Raw genomic sequence first — 25,401 nt, forward strand, 5'->3', positions numbered from 1 at the left:
GGGGAGAAAGGAAACCATTTCTGTTGCAATAGGAACTCTTTAAATAATTATTATGCAAAGAGGATTTTGTAGCAAAATACAGTTCTCACCTCTTTGCCTGCATTCCTGTGGGATAGTATCTAGAACAGGATATCCCATCCCAAGCACAGTAAGGATCTCTTGCTAGGCAGCAGTCAGTGCAGGCTGTGCCATACATATCACACTGATGGAACTTCACTTGTGCTACGGCAGACTCAGATCCAACATACAGTTGTTGCTGTAGAAAATGTAGCACACACTGTTATGGACAGAGCATCTACTAGGAAAAGACAAGATCATTTGCCACTTGAACTTTAGAAAATGCCAGCTTTACAGTTGCCCATGCACGCTTAATTCCCTTCTGCCCTCTTGGAGAGCTACCCTGTGCACTGTATGAGGCAGGTCATATAATTGTATGTGGTCATATAATTAAAGGACGCACATAATGCATATGCAGAAAAGGGCAGAATTAAGATTGCACAGGCAAGCTCAATTCTGGTATTTCCTAACTTTTGAGTGCTTGACTTTGAAAGTGCTTGACCTTAACATTCTTTTAATGTAGTTTTTCTGGATGTAATTTTCTAAGTGTTTAAAAAAGCAAACTGAAAAAACAGAAATTCCATCATGTGGAACCATAATAATCCCCTTTGTGGGTTATCAGCAGGATGTGGACCTATAGAGTCCCAGCACAGAGCTCTGGCACTCGAGCCAATTGAAAAACTGGCAGCAGATTTACGCTCTTATTATCTCTGTGGGCCAGCACAAGATGGGGATGAGACAAACTTTGCCAGAGGGTTTCACAGCTGTTTGAGAGACAGCAAAGGAACGCTGAGAGTCCGGACTCCTGGGTTCAATTCTAGGCTCCGTAGGGGAGTGTGTTCTAGTGGTTATAAACCCTTCTCTCTCTCTCTCCTCACTATACCTGTCTAACTCTGTTTCTACCCACTTCCTCCCTCTTCAGTTCCTGCTCCTATCCCCCCACTCCACTCCATTCCCCCCACCTCTGTTCCTATATTTTCTCTTCCCCCTAGCACAGGGCCCTCTCCCACCTCCTCTTGCCTCTCTCCCCCATCTGGTCCAAGCTCTTGCCTCAGTCCCACTCCTCTGCTCCTATCCCCTGCCCAGCTCTTAACCTTTTTGCCTCATGTGCCTATCCCCTCCTCCCCTCTGCTCCTGCACCTGCCCCCATGTATGCTGCTATCCCCTCACCCTCCTCTGTTCTTGTCCATTCCTTTCCCCAGATCTCTGCTCCTGATGAGATCACAGCTACCTTCATCTGCTCCTATCTCCCCTCCCCACAACCCTTACTCCTGCTCTTCTCCTTGCACCTCACCTCTCTGCACTCAAGTCAGGCTGCTTCCTCCTCCTTCTCCTTGCTGAGGGGTGCCAGAAAGGTATGTGTCGGGAGTGTCATTGAGAGCACACACACACTCACAAACAATCTTCCTGCTTTAAGTTCCGGTGCCAGGCATGACAGTGGACCATAGTCACTGGAAGGAGCAATAGCAGGGAAAGACCTGCTCAGCTCCTGCAGCTCTGGTGGAACAAGTTCTCTTGCTCTGAGGGGTGGGGCATTGTATGGGGCTGAAGCATGCTCAGTGCAGTGGAATTTTCTGAGAATTACCAGCCAAACTCTAACAAGTCACTACTGAGCATGTGTGAACTGAGATTTTTTTCAAAGGCTCATAACTTGGCCATTTTGGGGTGTTTTTCATGGGATCTGCAAAAGGCACATCCCTGATGCCAGGGTGACCTCTGTGCCCAATTTTATGTCCCTGCTCCAAAACATGGAGACACTAGAGCTTCTAAAAAAGAATTTCAAACCAATTTGTTACCATGGGTGAAACAATGTATTTTCCTCTTATTTCACACTCAGAAATGGCTGAACCATTTTTGCTGAAACTTTAAAGTCAGCCCGAGGCAAACACCCTGGCATGAAAAATTTCAGCCAAAGCAGGTAAAGTTTGGCAAAACTATAAGCAACTGAAAACAGGGTATTACACTGGGAATTACTGGGCAACCGTAGGTGTTGCTACCTGCACCACCTATAACATATACACACGTGAGTGTATACAATGTGACAAAAATGTGAAATGCATATAAGTGCATATAAGAGCGAGATCATCTAATAGTGTGTGATATTTAAATGTGAACTCATTCACATTAGTTAATCACGCTCTGTTTCATTATGAAACACTCAGGTTTTCACTGCGATCTGTGGGGTTCATATTATCAAAGCAAGTGGAAGATCAATCTGACTCATGAATTGCTGGCACAATAATCACAGCAGGGAATAACTTGAGGGAAACAGGGACTAAGGAAAAATCTGTTGCTGATCAATGTAAAGTGATTGGCCACCAGAGCATGCAGATTTCCGGGCCAGGAGAGCCTCCTTTGTGCTGCCCACGTTCACGTTCAGTAGCCCCATGAGAGGGAGGGTTGGTCCTGATCTTGTTCAAACCAACCAGATTTCTGTTTATCAGGGAGAGAGGGGTCTCCCCCAACAGCCCTTTGTGGTGCTCAGCCCTTTCTGCCCCAGAAAGCCATGGACTCAGTTTAGAATTCCTCCCCCTAACCAGACTGACACCAATCATTTGAACTGATATTCAGCCATCCTCTGTTAAAATGAAGATCTGGGGCCAGCTTGGACTGATATGGAGATTCCCAGCTGGGTCTTTTGTGCCCAATGAGAGAAAGAGCTAGGAGCATCATGAAGATCACTTGAATCATACCCTCTCTGGCAGACACTCAGAAACTGTGATTTAAATCATGCCCAACACTCTCTGGGGCCACTGAATATGAAGGTGCGGAGTACAAAGGAGGCTTCCTTACACTGAAATCCCCATGCTCCCTTGCTAAATCACTTCAAATTTATCAGCAACAAAGTCCCTGTCTCTCAAGCGATTCCTTCTGCGATTACTATGCCAGCAACTCTTGAATTAGATTGCTTTTCACTTGCTTTAAAATGGATGCTAATGTGAATGCCGCAGATTTATTCAGCAATGAAAAACCTAAATGTTTCATAAAAAGTAGAGCATGATTAACTATGAGTTTATATTAAAATATTAGCATATATTACTCGACCTGATCTCTTTATATACAGTGCCCAGCTATATACAGTTTAGATCTTTGCCACATTTCAGTTACAGAGTCATGTTATTTTAAACACAGAAAAATACTTGCCCTCTTTGACGATATTTCCATAGAAATAACAGGAACTGGCACCTGAAAAAAAATAAGAGATTAGTCCTTTGCTTTACATGGAAATCAAAAGAAATGCCTTGTTTATGATGACTGTACATTTAACAGAAAGAGTATTAGTATTTACTCAAGATATGAGGCTCTCCTCTCTATACCATGTGAAGTACCCTCATTTTCTCTAGGACTCTTTGTCAGAGTAGAGTAAATGAAGGAAATTGAGAACTATTATTTTTATAAAAAGTGATTTTTAAAAACCATACGTTTTTAATTCAGAGAACAATATCAAATCTAATGGGAGCACGGCAGTCATGTCAAGTCCTGGTTTCACCGATCCCATTTGTCTCACTTCAATATGACAAGCGGAGTGTTCTTTATACATGGCAGGCTGACTATAGATAAGATTAAATTATCAGGCATTCCAACTCGTGGCATTGCCCCTTTGTCTTTTTCTCAGACTTCCTGTGACACTGGCAGAACAGAATTCTCATCGACTATACTGAGAACTTACACTGGGTCCCACTTATTGGTCCAAGCCCTGTAGTGCCTCTGTGGGTAGGATTTCATTATATCTAGTTTGCTACACACCAAAAACTGTGATTTTTAATCAGGCAAAATTCTTATTGAATGCAAGAGGAAATTTTTCTAAGCAGGGACTCAAGATTTGGCCCACAGCATAGACTGAATTTCTCTTTCTGGGCCCTGGTTTTTAGCTGGACCTTCACTAAATCTCCAGTAACCTGGGTGCAATTTTATGCTTGCAATTTAACCCATTTAGATGCTTAATTGACTATTTTTTAGGGAGGGATAAAATCAAGTAGTTAGTCTTCTTCCTATAAAATAGCCTAAAATCTTACAGGCTCTGTCTGAACATAAGACATTCTCATAAGCAAATTAGGGAAATATGGTCTAGATTAAACTGCACAACTAGTTGGAAAACCATGCTCAAATAGTTTGCTGTCAAACTGGGAGGACTTATTGCTTAGGGTCCCGCAGAGATCTGTCCTGGGTCCAGAACGATTCAACATTTTCATGAATGGTTTGAATAATGGCATTGGGCGTATGCTCATAAAATTTGTGGATGGCACCAAACTGGGAGGGGTTACAAGTACTTTGGAGGGCTGGATTAGAATTTTAAATGACCTTTACAATTTGGAGTTGATGAAATTCAATAAAGACAAGTTAAAAGTACTACACTTAGGAAGGAAAAATCAAAAGTACAAATATAAAATGAGTAATAACTGGCTAGGCAGTAGTACTGCAGAAAAAGATCTGGGGGTTATAGAGGATCACAAATTGAATATGAGCCAACAATGTGATGCAGCTGTGAAAAAGGCTAATATAATTCTGCAGTGTATTAACAGAAGTATCATTATGTAAGATATAGGAGGTAATTGCCCTTCTACTTTGCTTTGGTGATGCCTCAGCTGGAGTACTGAGTCCAGTTTCGGGCATCACATTTTAAGAAAGATGTGGACAAATAGGAGAGTCCATAGGAGAGCAACAAAGATGTTTAGAAAACCTGATATATGAGGAAAGAGTTAAAAAAATTAGTATGTTTAGTCTTGAGAAAAGAAGACTGAAGTGGGATCTGATAACAATCTTCAAATATGTTAAGGGCTATTATAAAGAGCCCTTTATCAATTGTTCTTCATGTCCACTGAAGATAGGACAAGAAGCAATTGACTTAATCTGCACCAAGGGAGATTTAGGGTAGATATTAGGAAAAACTCTCTAACTATAAGGGCAGTTAGATGCTGGAATAGGTACCAAGGGAGGCGGTGGAATCCAATCAATCAATAGAGGTTTTTAAGAACAGGTTGGACGAACACCTCTCAGGGATCGTCTAGTTTTACTTGGGCCTGCCGGACTACACGACTTCTCGAGAACATTGCAGCTCTGCATTTCTGTGATTTAAACCATAGAGTGAAATTCCTGACTTGTTTCAGTTCTTTCAGTATTCAGTGTGCAACTCTGGTTCAATTAAACCTCTGTTTATAATGAAGATTTCCTGTGAAAAAACTAGAGTCTCATCAGAGGGTTTCACTGCACACAGATATTGTATTTTCACTCATATTGATACACTGTAGGCATTTTAATTTAGATTTGTGACAGTTGGATATATGTTTCTTACACAGGGCATTGTACCTTGAATACTTGCATTTCTTCAAGAATCACTTCTTCCATTGATTCTGTGTCCTGGTTGTAAATTGTAATGACTTTCAACACAATCCCATTATCTGGAAGCAAATAGAAAACACCCTATAATTCATAACTGGTAGTAATATTAATTTGTCAGTTGACGAAGATCAAAATAACTTCTTTAAACTGATAAAACCTAAATAATAAAAACCTACCAAACTTGGAAATATATTTCATATTATTAGTTCTTTTATTATCCACTTTGCTTTTGAATCTTGAACATAAAAATACATGTGACATCAAATTAGGAAATGGAGGCCTAAATCTTCAAAGGTAGTCAGGTTCCTAACTCCCACTTAGTTCAATGGGAGCTAGGTGCCTAAATGTCTTTAAGGATCTGGGCCTGAGATCTTTAAGGGTTAAGTCATTGGATCAAGACCACCCAGCAAGTAAGTAGTAGAGTCAGGAACACAGTTGAGGTTGCCCTGTCTCTCGGTTCCGTGGTCAATCCACTCACTATATGATACTGCCTCCCACTGCAGTTGTGTTACAATAAATTAACACATTGGAATAGCTGTTGGTCTCCCTCTGCTTCATTTTGTCTTGCTGCCTGTTATTAAATATCCCTTATTTTTCCGAGGCTGCGAGTTTGTCATCAGCAGCAGCAATTGCTGCTTCCTGGTCTCCTGTTATTCTCACTCATCTCTGATTTACAGGAGAAAGAAATTAACCAGAGAGGCACCAGGGGGAAAAAAAAAGTTCAGGGAGAGATAAAGGAGATGCACATAAAAAGGAGCCATTCAAGTAGGCTCCAACACCTCTCCTCAAAGCAAAAATGGATCAAAGAGGTCCATTTTTTGAGGGAACAGTCAAAAGGAATTACTGCCCGGAGCTCAGATTTTCATAACTAAGTTCCTCTGTGAATCCAGCTGACAAGCATGTTGTGGAATGTTAACCCTGAAGTTTAGACTTCCTCTTTGATAAGCCATTCAAACAACTCAATTCATAGTTAGACCACATGAACACTTCATGTGTTAGATCTAGATAGAGGAAGATTGACCCTTTCCTGCAAAATAATACCCAGGGCACCCCTGAATTTTTTGCCAGAGTAAACACTGCATGATTGGGCTCAAAGTTGCCGAACCCAAGATTGCTGTGCTGGAAATTCTTTTCGCCAAAGAACAAATTATAAAGAGAAGAATAAGCTGCAGTTAGGCGCCAGTCCAGCAGAGTACTTAAGCACCTACTTAACTATGGTGAGTGGCTCTGCTGGCTACAGTTTTTCTTTTGCTTGATCAGAGACCTATTTGCTTTTCTGAACATGCAAGTTTTACTATATATACAAGTGTAAAGCATAAAATATACAGTCAATGTTATGAAATCCAGCACAGACACATACATGACAAGGAACATGGCATGTGATTAATTTCACCACATACTGGAACCAAAATGTAAAAGTTTAGAAAACAGTATTAATGTAAAGCACACCCTGCTATTCTACAAGCACACTTCTTTTGTATCCTTTGAACAGTGAAATATGGTTTCCATCTAAATTTAATTAGTTAAAAGATAGCTTGCACTAAATGCTTTTTGTTTGGCAAACTGGCCATTAGTGCCTGTGGCAAGTAATCCCTGTTGCTATGATAAAATTTAGAAGTATGAATCTTTCAATTATTTCCAGATAAGTTCGATATTGCAAAGATTCAAGTCTATTTCCAGGCCTTATTTACGTTTTCTTAAGTTCCGAAGAACAGTTAGGCATTAAAGGATGTTGACATTCTGTGTGCCTGCCCAGACGTCAAAATATGAAAGTTTGTGACATATTTGACCTTTTCCAAAGTTGTTTTATGGGTGCTAAAAAAAAGGTATTTTGAGAAATCAAAATGTATTAGGGATGTCTGAAAACATGGCAGAACTCAAACTTTTTGCAGCTTATTTTTGAATTGCACGATGGGGCAATCCCTTCTTCCAATGACCAGTTCCTGGTACTGCATCACAGTGTAGGTCTAAAAACTGACTGCTTCTATTTAACACCAGCCTCTAGACGTGTGGTCCCCAGAGTAAGTAATAAAGCCAGCAGCTTGCACTGACTTTTTTAAAAATCAGACAACTTATTTTAATATCTTCTGAATCTGGGTCTCAGGTGTGGCACTGAACTGTGATCACTGGGAATTGCACTTTTGAAAAATCAGCTCCCTTTGCAGGAACTGTATTTTAGGCTCCCATTCTTAAAAACCTAGGCTCCAGTTTTTAATCCTTTTTTTCCAGCCCTTGTTATTTTTATTTCTGCCACAGGTCTGCTCAATGACCTTAGATAAATTGCTGCCTCAGATTCTCCAGTGGTGAAACAGGGACTTGTAATCTCTCCTTGCATTTGGTGCTCTACAGATAAAACGTGCTATGGAAATGTTGAGTATGATTATTTATTAGGATTAGACTTGACGCCTGTCAAACAGAAACAGCTTAATCTTGGAGAGGTGTCATAGGTTTGTTGAAAGTGGGAGGAAAAAAGATAAGATACCATCTTTTTTATTTACCTGTGCCAATAAACAAGACATCGTATTGCCCATCTTCAGCTTCCACTCTATCCACCGATATTTGTTTTAGGTTGTACTTGCCATCGGTTTTCACAAGTATTGGCCTTTTATGAACAGGTTTGATGGGCTGATACATCAGTGGGTGGCTCCTTGCAAAACGGACAGCTTCGTCAGGATAGTCTTTGGTGGTACCATACAGCCCGCCATTGACTTTGCTGGCACACTGTAAAAACATGTGATAGGCTGGTTATATACATGGATTTTTTTTTAATGCTGGCATAGATGATATATGGTATAGGCCTCATTCTCAAGGATGCTGACTCTCCACAGCTCCCAGGAGAAGAGAAGGCATGGGCGTTTGAGGGATTAGGGAATAAAGGGGGCATGAAAGAAGATGAAACTGCTGGAAGGCAAAGTCCGAGCAGCAGACAGTGGGTGACTAGCAATGAGAAGGAAGCAGGGGCAAAGATCTGCTAATGAGCTGAGTCTTCGCTCAAACAGAACTCTGGCTGAAGTCAACAGGAGTTTATTTAGTTCTTATTAAGGAAAAGACATTTCTGGTTTGGTCCCAAATGTATACCGAGGGCCAGATTCTGCTTTTAATTACAATGAGAGCTTGAATTTGACCACAGTATGTATCTATCTACATATGTATCTGTCTACACACATGCAGGTGTGTGTATATATAAATATGTGTGCATGCATGCATGCACACATATACTTACGCAAAGGCAGTTCTCCAACCAGTGTTAAGGCTTCTCATAACGTATTACAGAAATAAATTAGCTCCATGTCTCTAATATGTTAGCAGTAGAGCGGATCAGGTGTTTTTCAGACATGGGCTATGTCTATGCAGCAAAAGCTGAGCGCAGGCTAGCCTCCTTGGGCTAGCTTGAATCCAGCTAACATGGGTAACAACAGCAGAAACAATGCAGCACAGGCTTCAGACTCTGCAGGCTAGTGAGCCGAAGATACACCCAGGATTCATGCTGGGCTTCTACTGACTGTGCTGAGCTGTCTTCAATGCAGTTGTTACTGAGTTAGCTGGATTCAAACTAGCTCGGGTAGGCTAGCCCATTTTCAGGCATACCCAGAGAGGTTTATTTTATTGGAAAAATGGCTTTTTTTGTAAAAAGATTTTTTTGATGAAAAATTTACATGATCAACATTTTTAGTTTTTCACAAAAAGTGTAGTGCCTCTTTTCCCCTCAAATTTTGATTGAAAATGTTATCAGAATGGTTCTCGGCTTTTTTTCATTAATCGTAAGACAGTAGGAAGAAAGAAGTTTTCTACTCAGTACAGCCAGCCATGTAAAATGAGCAAAACAGCAACATTTGGTATCAATCTATAGTTTAATTTTGATTGCAAAACATACCATAATAGGAAATTAAGCACATTTAAAAATGAATCCCACAGCACCAGCAGTAATTCTTCATCTCAAGATGCTTAGTGGTATTGCATTTAATTCTCATTTCTACTTCACAATGACAATATTATATATCACAGGTTAGCCTGAAATGCCAATGTTTGCTTTGATCAGTCTACCATTTGGCAAAGCACACTATAAGTCAGTGATTGAATTGAATTTACTGATTAGGTTAAATTTATTTGTAGGGCTAAACTGTGGCATTATCCATAAAAGTTAATTTTTAAATATTATGTAAAAAAACAGGATAATGTCCCCTGACTTAACATAGATTCTTCATTTCAAATTTGCCTCATGATCTCTAATTGAAACCATTTATGAGCAAGCTGGAAATATTTCAGTAACGTTCACTTCCTCCCAATCTCCACATGACAGTGTGGTTTTCAGAAGCATTTCAAGAAAAGCCACAGTAGCAGGCTCTCCCTATTTAAATTGTATTTTCAATCAATAAAATGAAATAAAACCCTCTTAATGTTTACTGGAAATGGTCATTTTAAACTTGCAGCCAACTATAATTGACAATAACAAGCTCCTGCACTTGTCAAAGCGGGAGCTGTTTGTTTCCACTTATGGGGGTTGGCTCCATGAATGCTCAGTGTTGACTTTGAAGTAATTGTCTAATCAGCCTAGGGATGGCGTTTCACCAGCTGTTTGTAATAAAGGGAAAGGTTTGGGGTTTTTCAGACAAGCTGAACCTCCGCTTTCCCTAGATTGAACAGCACATCGAGTAGCATTGCCAAGTTCCGTTGCAAAGTTCCAACTCGAGAGATTTGATCAAAACGATCCTTTGCAGGCTTTTATTTTTGAATTAAAAACAATAAAAAAACTCTAGAAAGGAATTGGTAGATGCAGCTGCCTCTAAAGTTTCCCTTCAACATCATTTCTGAGGAAGCTGGTCTTGTTTTCAGAAGCACCACAGTAAAAATACACTAGATGTGACAAAGGAGTAGTAGCCTGATTACTCACATGACCAAAGCAATACTTCCAGCAGACATTACAGACTCTAGAGTCTGCCAGAACCAGTCTAGCTCTACCAAATATGTGAGCTCTGGGTTTGTGTGATTTAAAACTGCTCTTCTCCCCCAATTTATAGGCTCCACCTAGTCTCATCCAACAGCCAACATCGATAGACGTTGATTCATAGAGGTGAGCAAGATTTGTCACTTTCTTTTAAAAAGAAAAGGAGTACTTGTGGCACCTTAGAGACTAAGAAATTTATTAGAGCATAAACCTTCGTGAGCTACGAAAGCTTATGCTCAAATAAATTTGTTAGTCTCTAAGGTGCCACAAGTACTCCTTTTCTTTTTACGGATTCAGACAAACACAGCTGCTGCTCTGTAACCTGTCACTTTCTTCTGTCACTATTGCTCTCAGAATTAACTAAACATGGAGAAGGCACTGGGATCATTGCAACCAACATCTTTCCAAGAAGTGGCACCACCAACACGGCACTCCTGAAAGTCGGGTCCCCACACCCAAACTCAGAGGGCCGGTGCCTGGTCCATGCAAAGTCCCTTTGTTCTACTGAAGCAACACCAGATGACTCTAAAGCTGCCCTAAATCTCAGTCAAAAATGGCTGAATCTTCAGCTAGCATAAAGCTAGCATAGCCAGCTGATCCAGGTCCCATAACACCCTCAAGATTAGGAAGGCAACACGATTCAGTGAACTGGGACTCAGGGTTCAGGCTCTGTCACTCACATGCTTCACCTTGACCTCTATCCCTCTCTTTCTGCTCCCACCTTTTGTTTATCTTCTCTATTTAAACTGTTAGCCCTTAAGGTCCAGGGACTGACCTTACTCTCTGTTTGCATAGTTTCTAGCACAATGGAGCGATTCAGAGTCCCGAGGAAGACAGTGTAATTGACAGAAGAACTCTAATGGAATTGAACTCTGTGCCTGAGTCAATCACAGATACATGGCATTGTTTCCTGTCTCTATGGGAGTTCAGCAAGGCTTCATTATGTCACCATTGTTCAACATCCATATTGACTGGTTGCTGGATAAGCTTGAGGAAGCAGCCACTAGTGGCATTCACCTGAAGATCATTCTATTTTGAGATCTCAAATACACCAATGCCACTGTCTTGTTCGCTCAGTTTGGTGAATTGCTGCAGCTGGTGTCCAATCTGGTAGAGCAAAAAGTAGCTGGAAGCAGTCAAATACATGGGCAGAGTCACAGACAGGGCTGGAGGATGCTCAAAAGCATGCACAGAACAGCAGTTGCTGCCTTGTTTCAGGGCCTTCAGGTTACTTTGCTTGCCGTGAAGCTGAGGATTTATGGAACCACAATTATACCAACTTTATCATATGGCAATGAAACACGGGCACTGGGGAAGGCTGAAGAACCCCAGACTGATATTTTTGATTCCCATCATCTTCGTCAGCTGCTCCATATCAAGTGGCAAGAGAAGATTAGAAATATTCAGGATATTCAAAGTCAAACCCCTCCATCAGCACTGATTTGGTTTGGACGACTTTCTTAATATAGACATATTATTGGAATGGAAGACCAACAAATTCTGAAGCATGCATACCAAGGAATGCTGCTACGTGTCCAACAATCACATGGTTGCCAAAAGCTTGAGTGGTGCGATAAGATTGCCAGTGATGGACACAAACTGAATATACCATTAGACTAGTGTAAGCACCTTGCCAGAGACTGATCCAGGTGCCACTGAATTTGCAAGTTGGCAATGTCCCTTTCGTGATGATGATAGCACAATGGGGTCCTGGTCTTGGTTGGGGCCTCTAGATGCTATGAAGAATAGGGGCATGATATGGGTGTCAAGTTGGAATAGCACACAGCTCCTTTACCGGTCTCCCCATCAACTGGGATGAATTTGGTTCCTGTGTAGCAGAGGATTTAGCACAGTGTTTTGTCCTTCTTACCAGAAAGTTCCATTTAATGGCTCAGTGCTAGTGACTTGCTCAGAAAAAAAGAAAACTCAAACATTCAGATTTGTTTAAAAAGATTTCCTAACAGAAATGTAGAGACTAATGTGGAAATCCTCATTCAGTTTTACTCAGTCCTTGCTCTGGGATAGGGGGGATTTGCTTCCTGAAAAAGGAATGAATACAGACTTGCAGAATAGTTGAGAAGAATCTAATCTTTGTAAAATAATCAACCATTCTGCAATCTGTTTCTGGTGCATCCTCACTTCTCTCATTTTGTCAGATCCAATAACTGGCATAGCAGTCTCATAGAAAGTATTACATTGGGAGATGATTACTTCAGTTTCCTTCCACCTCCTAGCTGAAAATTAGGCATTTTACTTGCCAGTCGTTTTATCCTGATTCAGCACCAATAGCTGAAGTTTGTCTCCAGCTTGTCCCCACATCCACAAAGGAACAAAAAGCCCTGTGACATCAAGATGGTATAAATCTCATTTACACTGTTCAAATCCCAGATAATCTCTTTAGGGGAATATATTCTATTGTATTTTGGTTTGTGACTCCTACCCCAAAAGAAGCTGCAGAAGCCAACAGTCATTTTAAATGAGACCGGATGGTGAATTTGAGATTACACAGTAGGGAATGAAGCTGCATTGGTATGGACTAGATAAGCTAATTGGCCTTTCTACCTCTCATTTCTGTGATTCTGTGATAAACGGATTGCACACAAAGTTTATTTTTGAATATGATTGTTTTTAGTATAAAATTTAATACTGACTCAGATAGCAAAGCAAAAGCAATACCATGAGTAATGAACCAGCAAACTGTTTACTCCACTGGTAAACTCAGGAGAACAAACCCTTAGCCAATTAAAAGATAAAGGGGTGACATTTCAAAGCAGCATGTGTGTAGCATGTGCGTAGCATGCTGTAGCTCACGAAAGCTTATGCTCAAATAAATTTGTTACTCTCTAAGGTGCCACAAGTCCTCCTTTTCTTTTAGCTAAACATGTTACATATGTAAATGGGTCTCACACAGCCAAAAATCTGCATGAGGCTGACATTTTACAGGAAAGGCTTGTTGAGCCTAACAAAATTGCAGCTGGTAATAATACCTTGTACAGCTAATTAGTTACACAGAAGATGACTGTGGGGAAGGAGCTGTATGGGGAGAGGAAAAAATCTGGGGTCTGACTCTCCTCTCATTCACAACAGCTTTACGTGGTTCAATTCCTTTGACTTCAACACAGTTACTCCTGATTTACATCAGAGGAAGTGAGAGGAGAATCAGGCCTTTTTGACCCTGGGCCTGATCCTGTGAGGTGCTAACAAACTCTTGAGAGGTACTGTGCACCCTTGGCTACCATTGATATCCATGGAATGTGAATGTGCTGAGAACTTTTTTAAAAGCATTGAAGCCCATGTGGCAAGTAAGAATAGTTGTGTTTAGATCCCATGGTGATGGGAGCCTTAGAGACATCGAAAATAAGAGACAGACATTCAGAGGGAGCCTGAGAGAGGGATGCTGGTTCATGCCTATGAAGAAGCACCATCATAGAAATTCTTCCCCTCTTTCTATGCAAGGAATGTGTAAGTGATCCCTGTCAGAAATCTGGCAATACACCAAATAAAAACTCATATGCCAGGCACAAACAACTGTGCAGATGCCAGCTCCTGTATACTGGCAAAATATGCCATGGGAAAAAGGCCAGCTCTATTATGTTTGCAGAGTATGCCCCAGGGTTTCCTTTTCACTTAGTGTGCATTGGTACTAAGATCCAGTTCTGGGAAAAGTCATAACAAAGTCGAGAAAGAAGCACATTCATGTTCTTGTTGCAACTCTGTTCTTCGCAAATTTGTAAAAAAAAAAATCTTTATTTACTTTCTCCATGTTGGCAAAATTGGCAAATTGTTGGAATCGTTTGGCAAATGGAAGGAAAGCAGGATGCTCAGAAGAAGGTATAGAAAGTGGGAACTGGTTCAGATCAAATCTATCCATCCATCTGTAGGGTCCTGGCAGACATACATATTAAGGCCAGAAGGGACCATTGTGATAGTCTGGTTTGACCTTCTGCATAACAGAGGCAATGGGATTTCACCCCAATAATTTCTGCATCAAAAATAAATTCTGGTTGAGCTACAACAAATCTTTTGGAAAGACACCCAATCCTGATTTAAAGACTTAAATTGATGGAGAATCCTCCACATCCCTAGGTAAATGGTTCCAATGATTAATTACCCTCACTGTTAAAAATCTGCACCTTATTCCTAGTTTGAGCATTTACCTATATTATTGAAATTAAGAACCATTTGATCCTTTGAGCAAAACCTGCATCAAATTGAATGAGAACTTTGAAGTAAGATTCAAAACAGTGGATTAACTTTTTTGGTTTAACATTTTATATAGCCTAGATGATTCTACTGTAAGGTGGGTGCACAACTGGTTGGAAAACTATACTCAGAGAGTAGTTATCAGTGGTTCACAGTTAAGATGGAAGGGCATATCGAGTGGGGTCACTCAGGGATCTGACCTGCCTCTGGTTCTATTCAATATCTTCATAAATGATTTGGACAATGGCATAGAGAGTCACTTATAAGTTTGCGGATGGTACCAAGGAGGGATTTCAAGTGGTTTGGAAAACAAGATTAGAATTCAAAATGATCTTGACAAAGTGGAGAAATGGTCTAAATTAAATAGGATGAAATTCAATAAGAACAAATGCAAAGTACACTTAGGAAGGAATAATCAATTGTACAAATACAAAATCGGAAATGACTACCTTGGAAGGAATTGCAGAAAAGGATTTGAGGGTTATAGTGGATCACAAACTATATATGAGTCAACAATGTAAATCTGTTGCAAAAAAAGCAGACATAATTCTGGGATGTAGTAGCAGGTAAGTTTTAATCAAGAAACAAGAAATAATTCTTCCATTCTACTCAGAATTGATAAGGCCTCAGCTGGAGTACTGTGTCCAGTTCTGAGCATTACACTTCAGGAAAGATGTGGACAAACTGGAGAGAGTCCAGAGGACAGCAACAAAAATGATTAAAGGTCTAGAAAACATGTGAGGAAAGATTGAAACAACTGGGTTTGTTTAATCTGGAGAAGTGAAGACTGAACGGGACGTGATATTAATGGGCTAAAACTGCAGCAAGAGAGATTTAGGTTTGAAATAAGGGAAAACTTCTTAATTTTTAGGGTAGTTAAGCACTGGAACAAATTACTTGGGAGGCTGAGGAATATCCATCATTGGAGATTTTTAAGAGCAGGTTAGACAAACAGCTCTCAGGGACTGTCTAGATAATACTTAGTCCTGCCTCAGTGCAGGAGACTGGACTAGATGACCTATGAAGGTCCCTTTCAGTCCTATGTTTCTATAATTTTTTTGCTCTTAACATTTTCCTGTTCCATTGCATATCCTGGTCCTGGCAGGGGCCAGAAAAGAGATAGTGAAATACCTTGAGAAAGCATGGTTTCATGCTATTCCCAGATGACTAAAACCAGAAATCATTGGAGATATTGCAAAAAAGTCAATTACCACTTCAATTTATTTTTTGCCCCCCAAAACCACCAAAACATGCAATCTTTGTAGACAGAGTCATGAGGTGATAACTAGGGTCTAATCCAAAGCCCCTGAGCCCCTAGGGATCTAACTCTCATTGTTTTACTTTGGTTAAAATATATTGTTGATAGCCTTAATAGTTTACTGCTAGAGTCATTCCATCCGTTTTCAATAGCATCATATTGATATCAAATACTCATTATCACAATTCTGGACATTATGATATTTGTCCATCATGACCTGTTTATTTTATTTTCTTCCCAACTTGAATTAGACTGACATCACAACAGAAAATAGGGTTTCTCGTGTACCTACCGAGCCAGGCCTGGGGTAAGGTACTTTTCCTTCATACAGAGACCAATGGTATTCAGGTCCTTCTTTATGAGCGTACGGTCCATTGAAGGCTGCTCGGATGCTAGCTATATGATAGACACATATAGCATATCCTCTAAAAATATTGCTATAAAATAAAAATGAAAGATGTTAAAGCAAAGATTGTAGCTGTAGTGTACAGTTTGGTGGTTGAATTAATCATACTAATAGAACTTATTACATAAATGTCATACCCTGTGAATGTATTAATAATGAGTACTCATGAAATCTAGATTCAGGAAGATATTTTAAAAATATGTCTATGTTTAAACATGTGATTGGTCCCATTGAGTTTAATGGGACTGATTACGTTATCTCAGGTACTAACATGGCCTCCATCGTTACCATAGTATCTGAATTCTTCATAATTTTTAATGTATTTAGTCTCCCAACACCTCTTTGAGGTAGAGAAATGCTATCGTCTCTATTTTACAGATGCAAAATTAAGTCACAGAGATAAGTGACTTGCTCAAAGTCACACAAGAAGTCCATGGAAGAACAGGGAACTGAACCTCAGTCTCCCACCTTCTAGACGAGGGTCCCTAAGCTCTAGACCATCCTTCTACTCATAGTCTTTCTGTATTCATTTGTATAATTTCTTGCTGAGTCAGGACCTATGGGAATGATACAACACCACCTAAAGTCAATCTGAGTCCTTCTATTGACTTCAGTGGACAATAGATTAGGCCACGGGTTGGCAACCTTCGGCATGCAGCCCATCAGGGTAATCTGCTGGCGGGCTGCGAGACATCTTGTTTAAATTGACCGTCTGCAGGAACGGCCCCCCGCAGCTCCCATTGGCCGGGAACGGTGAACTGCGGCCACTGGGAGCTGCAGGGAGGAGGGGCATGCCTGCAGATGGTCAACATAAAATGTCTTGTGGCCCGCCAGTGGACTACCCTGATGGGCCGCATGCTGAAGGTTGCCGACCCCTCGATTAGGCTCTAAATGAAGCTATGTATTTTCACTTTATATACTAAATTCACTACCCTAAGAAGCAGGGCTGGCCTACAACATTTTGCCATTTTGCCATTTGAGGCGGGGAGCTCAAATGATGCCCTCATGCCCCCTCGCTTGGCCAAAACTTTGAAACTCTGAGTCCTAGTGGTGCCGCCCCCTCCCCGAACACAGTCTGGCACCTGAGGCGGCCGCCTCAGTTCACCTCATGGTAAGGGCAGCCCTGCTCAGCAGCTGCATTATTGAGGGTGAGGGGAAAGGGCATGTATAGCATCAGAATTAAATTGATCAGTTATGCAATGTGTATCAGCTATATGATATTTATTACACAACTGACATCTTCCTTAATTGTAGACTGGTCAAATATGCCTCTATTACTGTCATCTTTCCTAGCTAGTTACCTTGTCGTGTTAAAGAGTCCAAATATCACTGGATTTTTGTTATCCCGAGTTTGTAGTAAAAACACATCCTCTGTAAAAATGAAAACACAATGTTATTTATAGCTCACCTACTTTTCCGAGTCCCAAAGGAGATACAGTTGACTGCTTGTTAACAGTGTAAAGTTATTTCTTGATACACACTACTTAATTTAACACAGCTTTTAAAAACATGATATAAATAAATACAAGTGTAATGGAAGTTAGCCTAGTCCGTAAATATACTTTATATATTATAATATATTTTGAAATATAAAATACATGTGTATTGGAAATATATATATATATTTGATGTAATCCAAATAATAGTAGTCTCTTCCTGTTAATGGTACATGTCCTATACTGAGGTAAAAAAGGGATTAGCAGAGAAGTTCAGATTTTGTACAGTGTGGTGTAACTTTATTTCTGTCCAAGATATTTACCTAATTCATCAAAATATGTATCAATTCCATTCATTCCTGGCACAGAGCAGATCAGTCTGGTTTTGAGGAAAGTGCTCCATTTATTCACCAACATTCGCTGTCCTCCCATATCATTCTGTGTGGAGAGAGAAACAAATAATAAATGTAATTTAGAGGAATGCATCTAGATGAACAATACTCAATGTTGAATTGCGCTCTCATTGTGCCTTTCAATGTCTGAAGCATACAATTTCAAACCACATTTCTATTATTCCACTTGTGTTATTATGTTGGAGTCAGTCTCTAGTAAAACTGTAGAGATTTATCCAATTTCTCATTAAAAGCTGTGGGTTTGTAAGAATTTTTAATTAAATACTAGGGCTGCAACTAGTTTTACCTGTCCAGCTGTTGTAAACCCTTCTCATTTATTTCTACAGTCGATTAACTCAATAGTCCAAACATTTTAGCTGACTGTATATTTCTATATGAACTGAGTGCATCGCTGGATCAATAGACTTGGAGACAGAAGCCCCAAATCTGTTTCTGGAACAGGTTCAGACAGGGCTAATTCACGGCAACCTTCCACAGTGTCCTGCAAATATGTCCCAAGACTGATATCAATTCCTCCAGGAATTTCTCATCAATCCCAGTCGAACTATATTCACTGAGGCTGCTGACCCAAGCATTGGTGATGTTGAGAATCTGTTTTTCAGTTTGATAACATCCCTATTTAGGATGTTTCATATACGTGACTCTCTTTTAATTAGGTGCTGCATAAGAAATTTTAACAAGCCGTTTGCTGGAGGCTAAGTGTAACATCCTGTGTCTCCTGCTAATAAAGTAGTTTTGCATGTTGTTCCATTTGTATACTGCTCTCTGTACATCCATCAGTCTTCCTTTAGTTATGAAGAATGAATGTGGCTGCCTTCAAAGGCAGATTAGACACTGGGAAATCTGCAGTCTATTCCTGGCTCTGCTACTGACTTGGTGTGTGATCTTCGCAAATCATTTCACCTCTTTTCCTCATTTTCCTCATCTGTGAAATGGGGATTATGCTGTTTACTAGCTCACAGAGGTATTGCAAGGATTAATTAGTTCATATTTAAAAGGCGCTCTCCACATGAAAGACTGGATCTATTGTGATCTGGCTCGTTTTTGCTATTCATGCAAAGAGGCTAGAAACCGGCTGCAAATGAGCAGCAGAATATTCCAATCCAAGGAGAGCTCCCTGCTGGTAACCCTGGAAATACTGTTCCTCCAATCCCTGATATAGGGGGCACATTAGGGGCAGGAAGATATGTGCTGACAGCATGTGGCTGAGCTCCCATATCCTCCCATGTCTGTAGGGACCATAAAGCATGGTGTTACTTAGAATGGCCTGGCAGCAGCTGTAAGTGGCTTTGGGGCTGGAGCCAACCCCTTATACAGGCAGTTATTCATCCTCCACCCCTTGTTCCGAGGAGAGCTCTGATGCAGGAGAGAATCTGGCTGGGGAAATGCTGTGTGAACATTGAGTGCTAAGTATCATCATTATTATTACCAAACTGTGTCACTTAACTGCAAAAGAACTAGAGATGGGCTTAAACCACAAAACGTGGATCCATGTCTGGATTTTGAACCTCCTCACTCAAGAGTTCAATAGTGTTTGGATGTGGAGGTTCAGCTTCCAGCCCAAAAGTGGGTTAGGATTTTGAACTTCCCAAAACTGGAGGATGGTTAGATGTGGGATTTTTGTTCAGACCCATCTGACGCCCTTCCTCCTCCCCAAATACTAACTGATGGTACATTTGAAGGTAGGAGAATGTATGAAAAAGTGAACACACAGTAAGTTGTTCTACTAGAGGATCAGGACAAAAGAATCTCACCGCACACACTCGTCCAACTCTGGCATAAATGGCATGAGTGTCTGTCTCTGCCTCTAACGCTTTTTCAGTAAAGAAGAAATAGACTTTGTTATCATCCCGGTCTTCATTGTCAGGAATCATGTATGAGCCAACAAACTTTGGTTCTTTAAAAAGGAAGAAAAAGAAAAAGAGTTGGCTCAAGTTTATTAAAACATCATAAATATTTTAAAAATCAATTAACCATTTTAATAGAGAACAGGAAAATATAATGAACGAAGCAGAGATTTTTCCAGGGAAAGATCTACCATTTTGGGAGAGGAAATAGAGTAGAAACCTATTTTATTTGGGTGGGTATCTACAGAACATGTGGAAAACATTAGCTTCAAAAATATTTTTATAGCTCCAATTCGCATATCAATACTCTTTTGTATATGTTCAAGGAAAAGATCTCTTTCCCGCCCTGTTCTCTGGGGCTTTTACATTTTAGTTTAAATTAGGCTGAAACTTGGCACTGAGTTTATGTAGCAATCTCTGGCTACATACAAAACAAGCCCAGGAATACCAATTTTGGCTTCAGACAAAGTGCCTTTTACCCAGTGAGATAAAGGTCCAGCTCTGTTCAGCAAACAGAGGTGTGCCTGTAGTTAGAAGGCGCTGAGTGCACCTTTGTTAGGAAACGGTAACCACGTGAAACTTTTCTGGTTTGGGTTTTCATTACTAAGCTGAAATTTGGGTTTGCCCATGTTGTGAACCTTTAACACAAACCTGGGCAGAGTGATTCCTTGTCATCCTAAGGAGCTATCCTAAGGAGCTATCCCTCCTTTAGGGGGGAGGGATAGCTCAGTGGTTTGAGCATTGGCCTGCTAAATCCAGGGTTGTGAGTTCAATCCTTGAGGGGGCCATTTAGGGACCTGGGGCAAAAATTGGGGATTGGTCCTGCTTTGAGCAGGGGGTTAGACTAGATGACCTCCTGAGGTCCCTTCCAACCCTGATATTCTATGATTCTAAGTCATTTTGAGAAAGCATTTACAGTTTTCTTCAAAAGCAGGAACAGCATTCATTCCCTTGACATGACCTCTTAAGAAGCTTAGGACCTGACATGATATCATTATAAGATGCTTTTGTAAATATTTCATAAACTTCTGCTCTGATATTGGAGCCATAATGCTGTTTTAAGATGTTGCTGTCATTGAGGACTAAGTTGGGGATTTTATTCTAGTTGATTAAAATATAAATATATTAAATATATATTTTAAAATATTTCCCCTTTTCATAATCACAGTGTAAAAATAGAGGAAATTAAAAAACAAAACTATAACCATACCACCATGAAACCTAATTTTAAACAAACAGAGACCATCTCTTAGAGATAAGATCAATTTTGCCTATGTATTGAGTACATCTATCTACCTTTTTAATGATCTCCGACATCATTTATATAGTACTTGCCATTGTAGTACCCAAGTCCGCGATTCAGCAAACTACTCAAGCATGTATTTAATCTCACTGGAGTCAAGAGGTTGAAACACATGCTCAAAGTTAAGTACCGGTGCATATTTAAGTGGTTTGGTCAAATGAGGCCTTGTATCTAGGATGAAAGCACAACTCAGTAATTCAGTGGCAAAACTCCCATTGATTTCAGTGGGACCAGGATTCACCCCTAGCATCTGAACAAATCACTGCTCTTTTGAGATGCCTCCAATCTACAACCACATTTTAGAGCCAATGAGCCAAATTCACTTGCACTGGCACAAACAGATCCAAATTTCACTTCCTTGCCTCAGCCTGCCTCTTTGTTCCCCAGCTCTGATGCCCTCTGGAAAAGGCAGGCAACAGGGCTGTCATCTCCGTCTTCTCTTGGGCTTAAGGTGGAGGCTCCTTAGCTGATGCACTGAATCAGCACATCTAGCCTCCCTAAGCATGCACTCTCCATAGATGACCTGCTGGTTGTGGAATCACATTGTCCACTGTTGGCTGCAAGCCTGTGCTGGTGCACTCTTTCAACCTCTTGGGAAGACCTTGTTCTGAAAGGAGCCCTCTCTAAAATTCTGTGCTGGATGCAGTGCGAATCCGGCTCATGACACTGTAGTTCTCATTTCTGATAAACAACAGAGCTCCAAAGATTTCCCTAAGTTTATGAACTGTATTCTTTCACTTCCTGTACCTTTCAATAAACGCTCATCGTCAGGTTCAGTTCGAATATGTGGTATACGACCCATAGTACGCAAGACAGCAGCATCTCTCCCCCAGTAGTCATTGTAGAGCCCAGCAAATAGCTCACCCCCTGCAGACCAGACATATTAGTAAACAAGTTAGGGCAATACTGTACTTACTAGATACTCTGGAAGTGGTGATGAAAAAAAAAACCCATGAGAGACACAACTTGTTAAAATTCTCTACAACTTTAGCCAAGAGATTGAGTCAGCCACTGAGTATGTGAGGTTGTGTACGAACTGAGAACATTAGGAAAAAAGCCAACCCATGGGAATGTTTAACGGATGCTGGCCCGTGGCACAATTTTACCCCACAGCCCATAATTGCAAGACATAGGAAAGTTGTAGTTAATACTTTGGACAAGATGGTGGTGTTAGAAGCTTGCTGGAAGCCAGCCCAGCTTTTGGAAGGTAGCGAGGAATTCTGCTTTCTCCAACATAGTGCAGGCTTCTCTTTTGTGAGAAAAACATTTTGTTAAAAACTGAAACAACCTCAGGATTAAAAATACCTGATGGGTTTAAATTACAGGAGAAAAAGTTCCCATGCTGTATATGTCTATACTGAGAGTCCAATATATTCATTAGTAAGATTACCAAAACCAAAGGTTCCACCAGATTCACCATTCCTCATTATATAGAACTCTTAGCTACAGTAAATAAGGAAGAGAAACTGGGTAAGCTATTTGGGATAGGGACTACTGTTTGCTTCTGTGTTTGTACAGCACCTAGCACCATGGGGTCCTGGTCTGTGACTGGAGCTCTAAGGTAGTATTGTAATACAAATGATAAATAATAAGAGAGAATAGCATGCTATAGATGCAACTTTTTTTATAAGGTGAAGTTTACTGTCTAAAAACAAATTGTGCTCCTCAAAAGGTGCCTACACTTAATGGATCTATGGCCTGATTCATGTCTTATTGAAGTTGATGAAAAGAGTCTTATTGACTTCAGGCCCTTAGAAAAGAAGGACATTGTTGCGATTATGACACTGGACTAAGATCAGGAGATCTGGGTTTAATTCATGGTTCTACTACAGTCTTCCTGTGTGACCTTTGGCATTCACTTAATGTGCCTCTGCCTCAGCGCCCCATCTGTACAATGGAGGTAGTCATGTTTCTTTCTCCCACCCACTGTCTGTCTTGTCAATGTAGACCAGTGGCGGGAGTCCCTGTGGCCCGCTGCTTCCCGCAGCTCTCATTGGCTGGGAAAGGCAAACTGCGGCCACTGGGAGTTGCAGGGGGCCGAGCCTGCGGACGGTCAACGTCAGCAAAATGTCTCACAGCCTGTAATCAGATTACCCTGATGGGCCTCATGTGGCCTGTGGGCCATAGGTTGCCCACCACTGATTTAGACTGAAAGGTCTACAAAGCAGGGTCTTACTCTGTGTTGTATAGTGCTTAGAAGAATGGGACAGATTTCAGATGGTGCCTCTAAGTATTACATAATACACAGATAATATATAAATAAAATAAATAATAATAATAATAATTATTATTAATAATAAAACTGATTCTGTGACATACTGTGACTTCACTGGGAGCTGAGGCTTCAGTATCAGAGACTAACAAAATGCTTTACCTTATTGTAATCCTATTTCTTGTTCATAGTTGTTTACACCAACTATATTTCTAAGGAAAATGGCGTTAATCTTTTCATTTGCATTCAGAATGTTATTTTAGAACATTATAACCCAATGGAAAGATTGAGGTGGGGGAGTCTGGTGGTAGGACATTTGCTGAAAGACAGCTGTGAACAGAAACGGGGCCAGATTTTTCAGCAAGAGCTCAGTTCAGGTACCAAAATGAAGTGACCAGATTTTCAGAAGTGCCCAGCATGTTGAGTGCTGATCACTTTTGAAAATCTATCCGTAAGAGACTTAATGAGAACAGCTAGGTTCTGCTCACTTTGAAGAATCCAGCCGTTCTCTAGGTGCCTACATGGAAGCTAAGCTGTTTTGAAAACTTTGCCCCTTATGTTCTTAGCTCATAGATTTCTACTTAATAACTATATTAAAATGTAGCACATTTGTCTTTTTCTAAAACAAAACATATCCAAACATAAATTTTATTTCAAAGTTTTATAAGAGGACGATATCCACCTCTTAATAAATAAATAATACTCATAGTAGACATAAGAGAGTCAAGTTGTTTCAGTGTATTTTCTTGGGCAAATGTAAATCAATGAGGGATCCGCAGATGCATCCACATGTTGGGCAGATATGGCCACGTGCTTTTGCCACAGCCTGCTTCTCTTTGGCTTTTTCTGTTCAGATGTTCTCAATGGCTTTAACTTCAGACCAACAGGTCTGCCGCAATCCTAATCTACCACCAGCCAGCAGCAGCTTCCCATGTGTTTGGGTCGGCATGGCCAGCTTTTAGGTGGGCTTTGAGAGTGTTCTTGTATTGTTTTCATTGGCCTCCTAGCATATGTACTCCCATTTTCAACTGTCCATAAAATATGGCTTTGGGGAGTCACATAGCATCCATATGTATGAGGTGACCAGTCCAGTGAAGCTGCAAGGATTAGGGATTCAACATTAGCCATACAGCACTGGACCGGACTTCAGTGTTTGATATCCTGTCCGACCACTTGCTGTTCCAAGTGAGATGCAAACAGCGCATATGAAAATGCTCAAGTTACATCAAGTGCCTGTTTTAGGGTGTTTCAATAATATACCATTTATGAATCTGAGATTACATTAGCATTTGGTTAGGTTTCATTAAAAAAGTAGCTTGTTAAAACCAGTAGATGGCAGCCTTACATTATAAAATAAAACTGCTGCCACAAACTGTGCAAACAGACGGAAGTAAATTATTTCCAGTTCCAAGCTAATCTGTGTGGAGATTTCAGTAACACCATTTCTCGCTCCCTAATCAAAATAAACGTACTGATCAATAACATTTGCTAGTGATTATGGACTTTAATGAAAGCACAAATTTTGCGTGCACATCCCCCTATAGGTGGGGATTTTGTTTCTGTTAAGAGTTATATGAGAACTTAATGGCACCATAAGTCGAAATAATTATTCTGAAAAGTTTACAGAAGTCTGGCAGCTGGGGCTGGTTCAGAGACCTCAGCTGATTCAGAACTGAGGGAAGTTTTCCCCTCGGCTTCTCTTCTTGAAGAATGGATATTACCTTATAACAAAAACTGAGTCACCACCATGTAACATATCAGTAAGTGAAATTAAAAAAAACCAAAGCAGCACCCCAGTGGTGCTAAGACAAGAGAGCTTGCCAGTATCTGAATAATATTCAAAACATTCTTTGCAACATTGATTAATGAACTACACAACCCATATATCGCCTTTCAAAAATTCCATCTGACAAATCACAGGCTGTTTCATAGCAGTAAAACTGTGGAAATTTATAATTCAAAACATGATGCTTCTCTGCTT

The 25,401-nt window shown here is 40.4% G+C and overlaps 1 protein-coding gene across 1 annotated transcript in view; it reads right to left on the reverse strand.

Moving 5' to 3' along the window:
• The window catches only part of SEMA3E (semaphorin 3E), a 212,635-nt gene that overhangs the window by 13,484 nt on the left and 173,750 nt on the right, over window positions 1–25,401 (reverse strand). Inside the window, exons 6-14 of the mRNA XM_073331893.1 lie at window positions 21,956–22,075; window positions 19,813–19,955; window positions 17,969–18,083; window positions 17,511–17,580; window positions 16,096–16,240; window positions 7,896–8,118; window positions 5,365–5,456; window positions 3,202–3,243; window positions 90–256 (exon numbers count right to left, since the gene is read on the reverse strand). Coding sequence (XP_073187994.1) covers window positions 90–256; window positions 3,202–3,243; window positions 5,365–5,456; window positions 7,896–8,118; window positions 16,096–16,240; window positions 17,511–17,580; window positions 17,969–18,083; window positions 19,813–19,955; window positions 21,956–22,075 — 1,117 coding nt within the window. The remainder of the gene's footprint in view (window positions 1–89; window positions 257–3,201; window positions 3,244–5,364; window positions 5,457–7,895; window positions 8,119–16,095; window positions 16,241–17,510; window positions 17,581–17,968; window positions 18,084–19,812; window positions 19,956–21,955; window positions 22,076–25,401) is intronic.

Source organism: Lepidochelys kempii, chromosome 1 (genome assembly GCF_965140285.1).
Source record: "Lepidochelys kempii isolate rLepKem1 chromosome 1, rLepKem1.hap1, whole genome shotgun sequence".
In the NCBI taxonomy this organism is placed as follows: Eukaryota; Metazoa; Chordata; order Testudines; family Cheloniidae; genus Lepidochelys; species Lepidochelys kempii.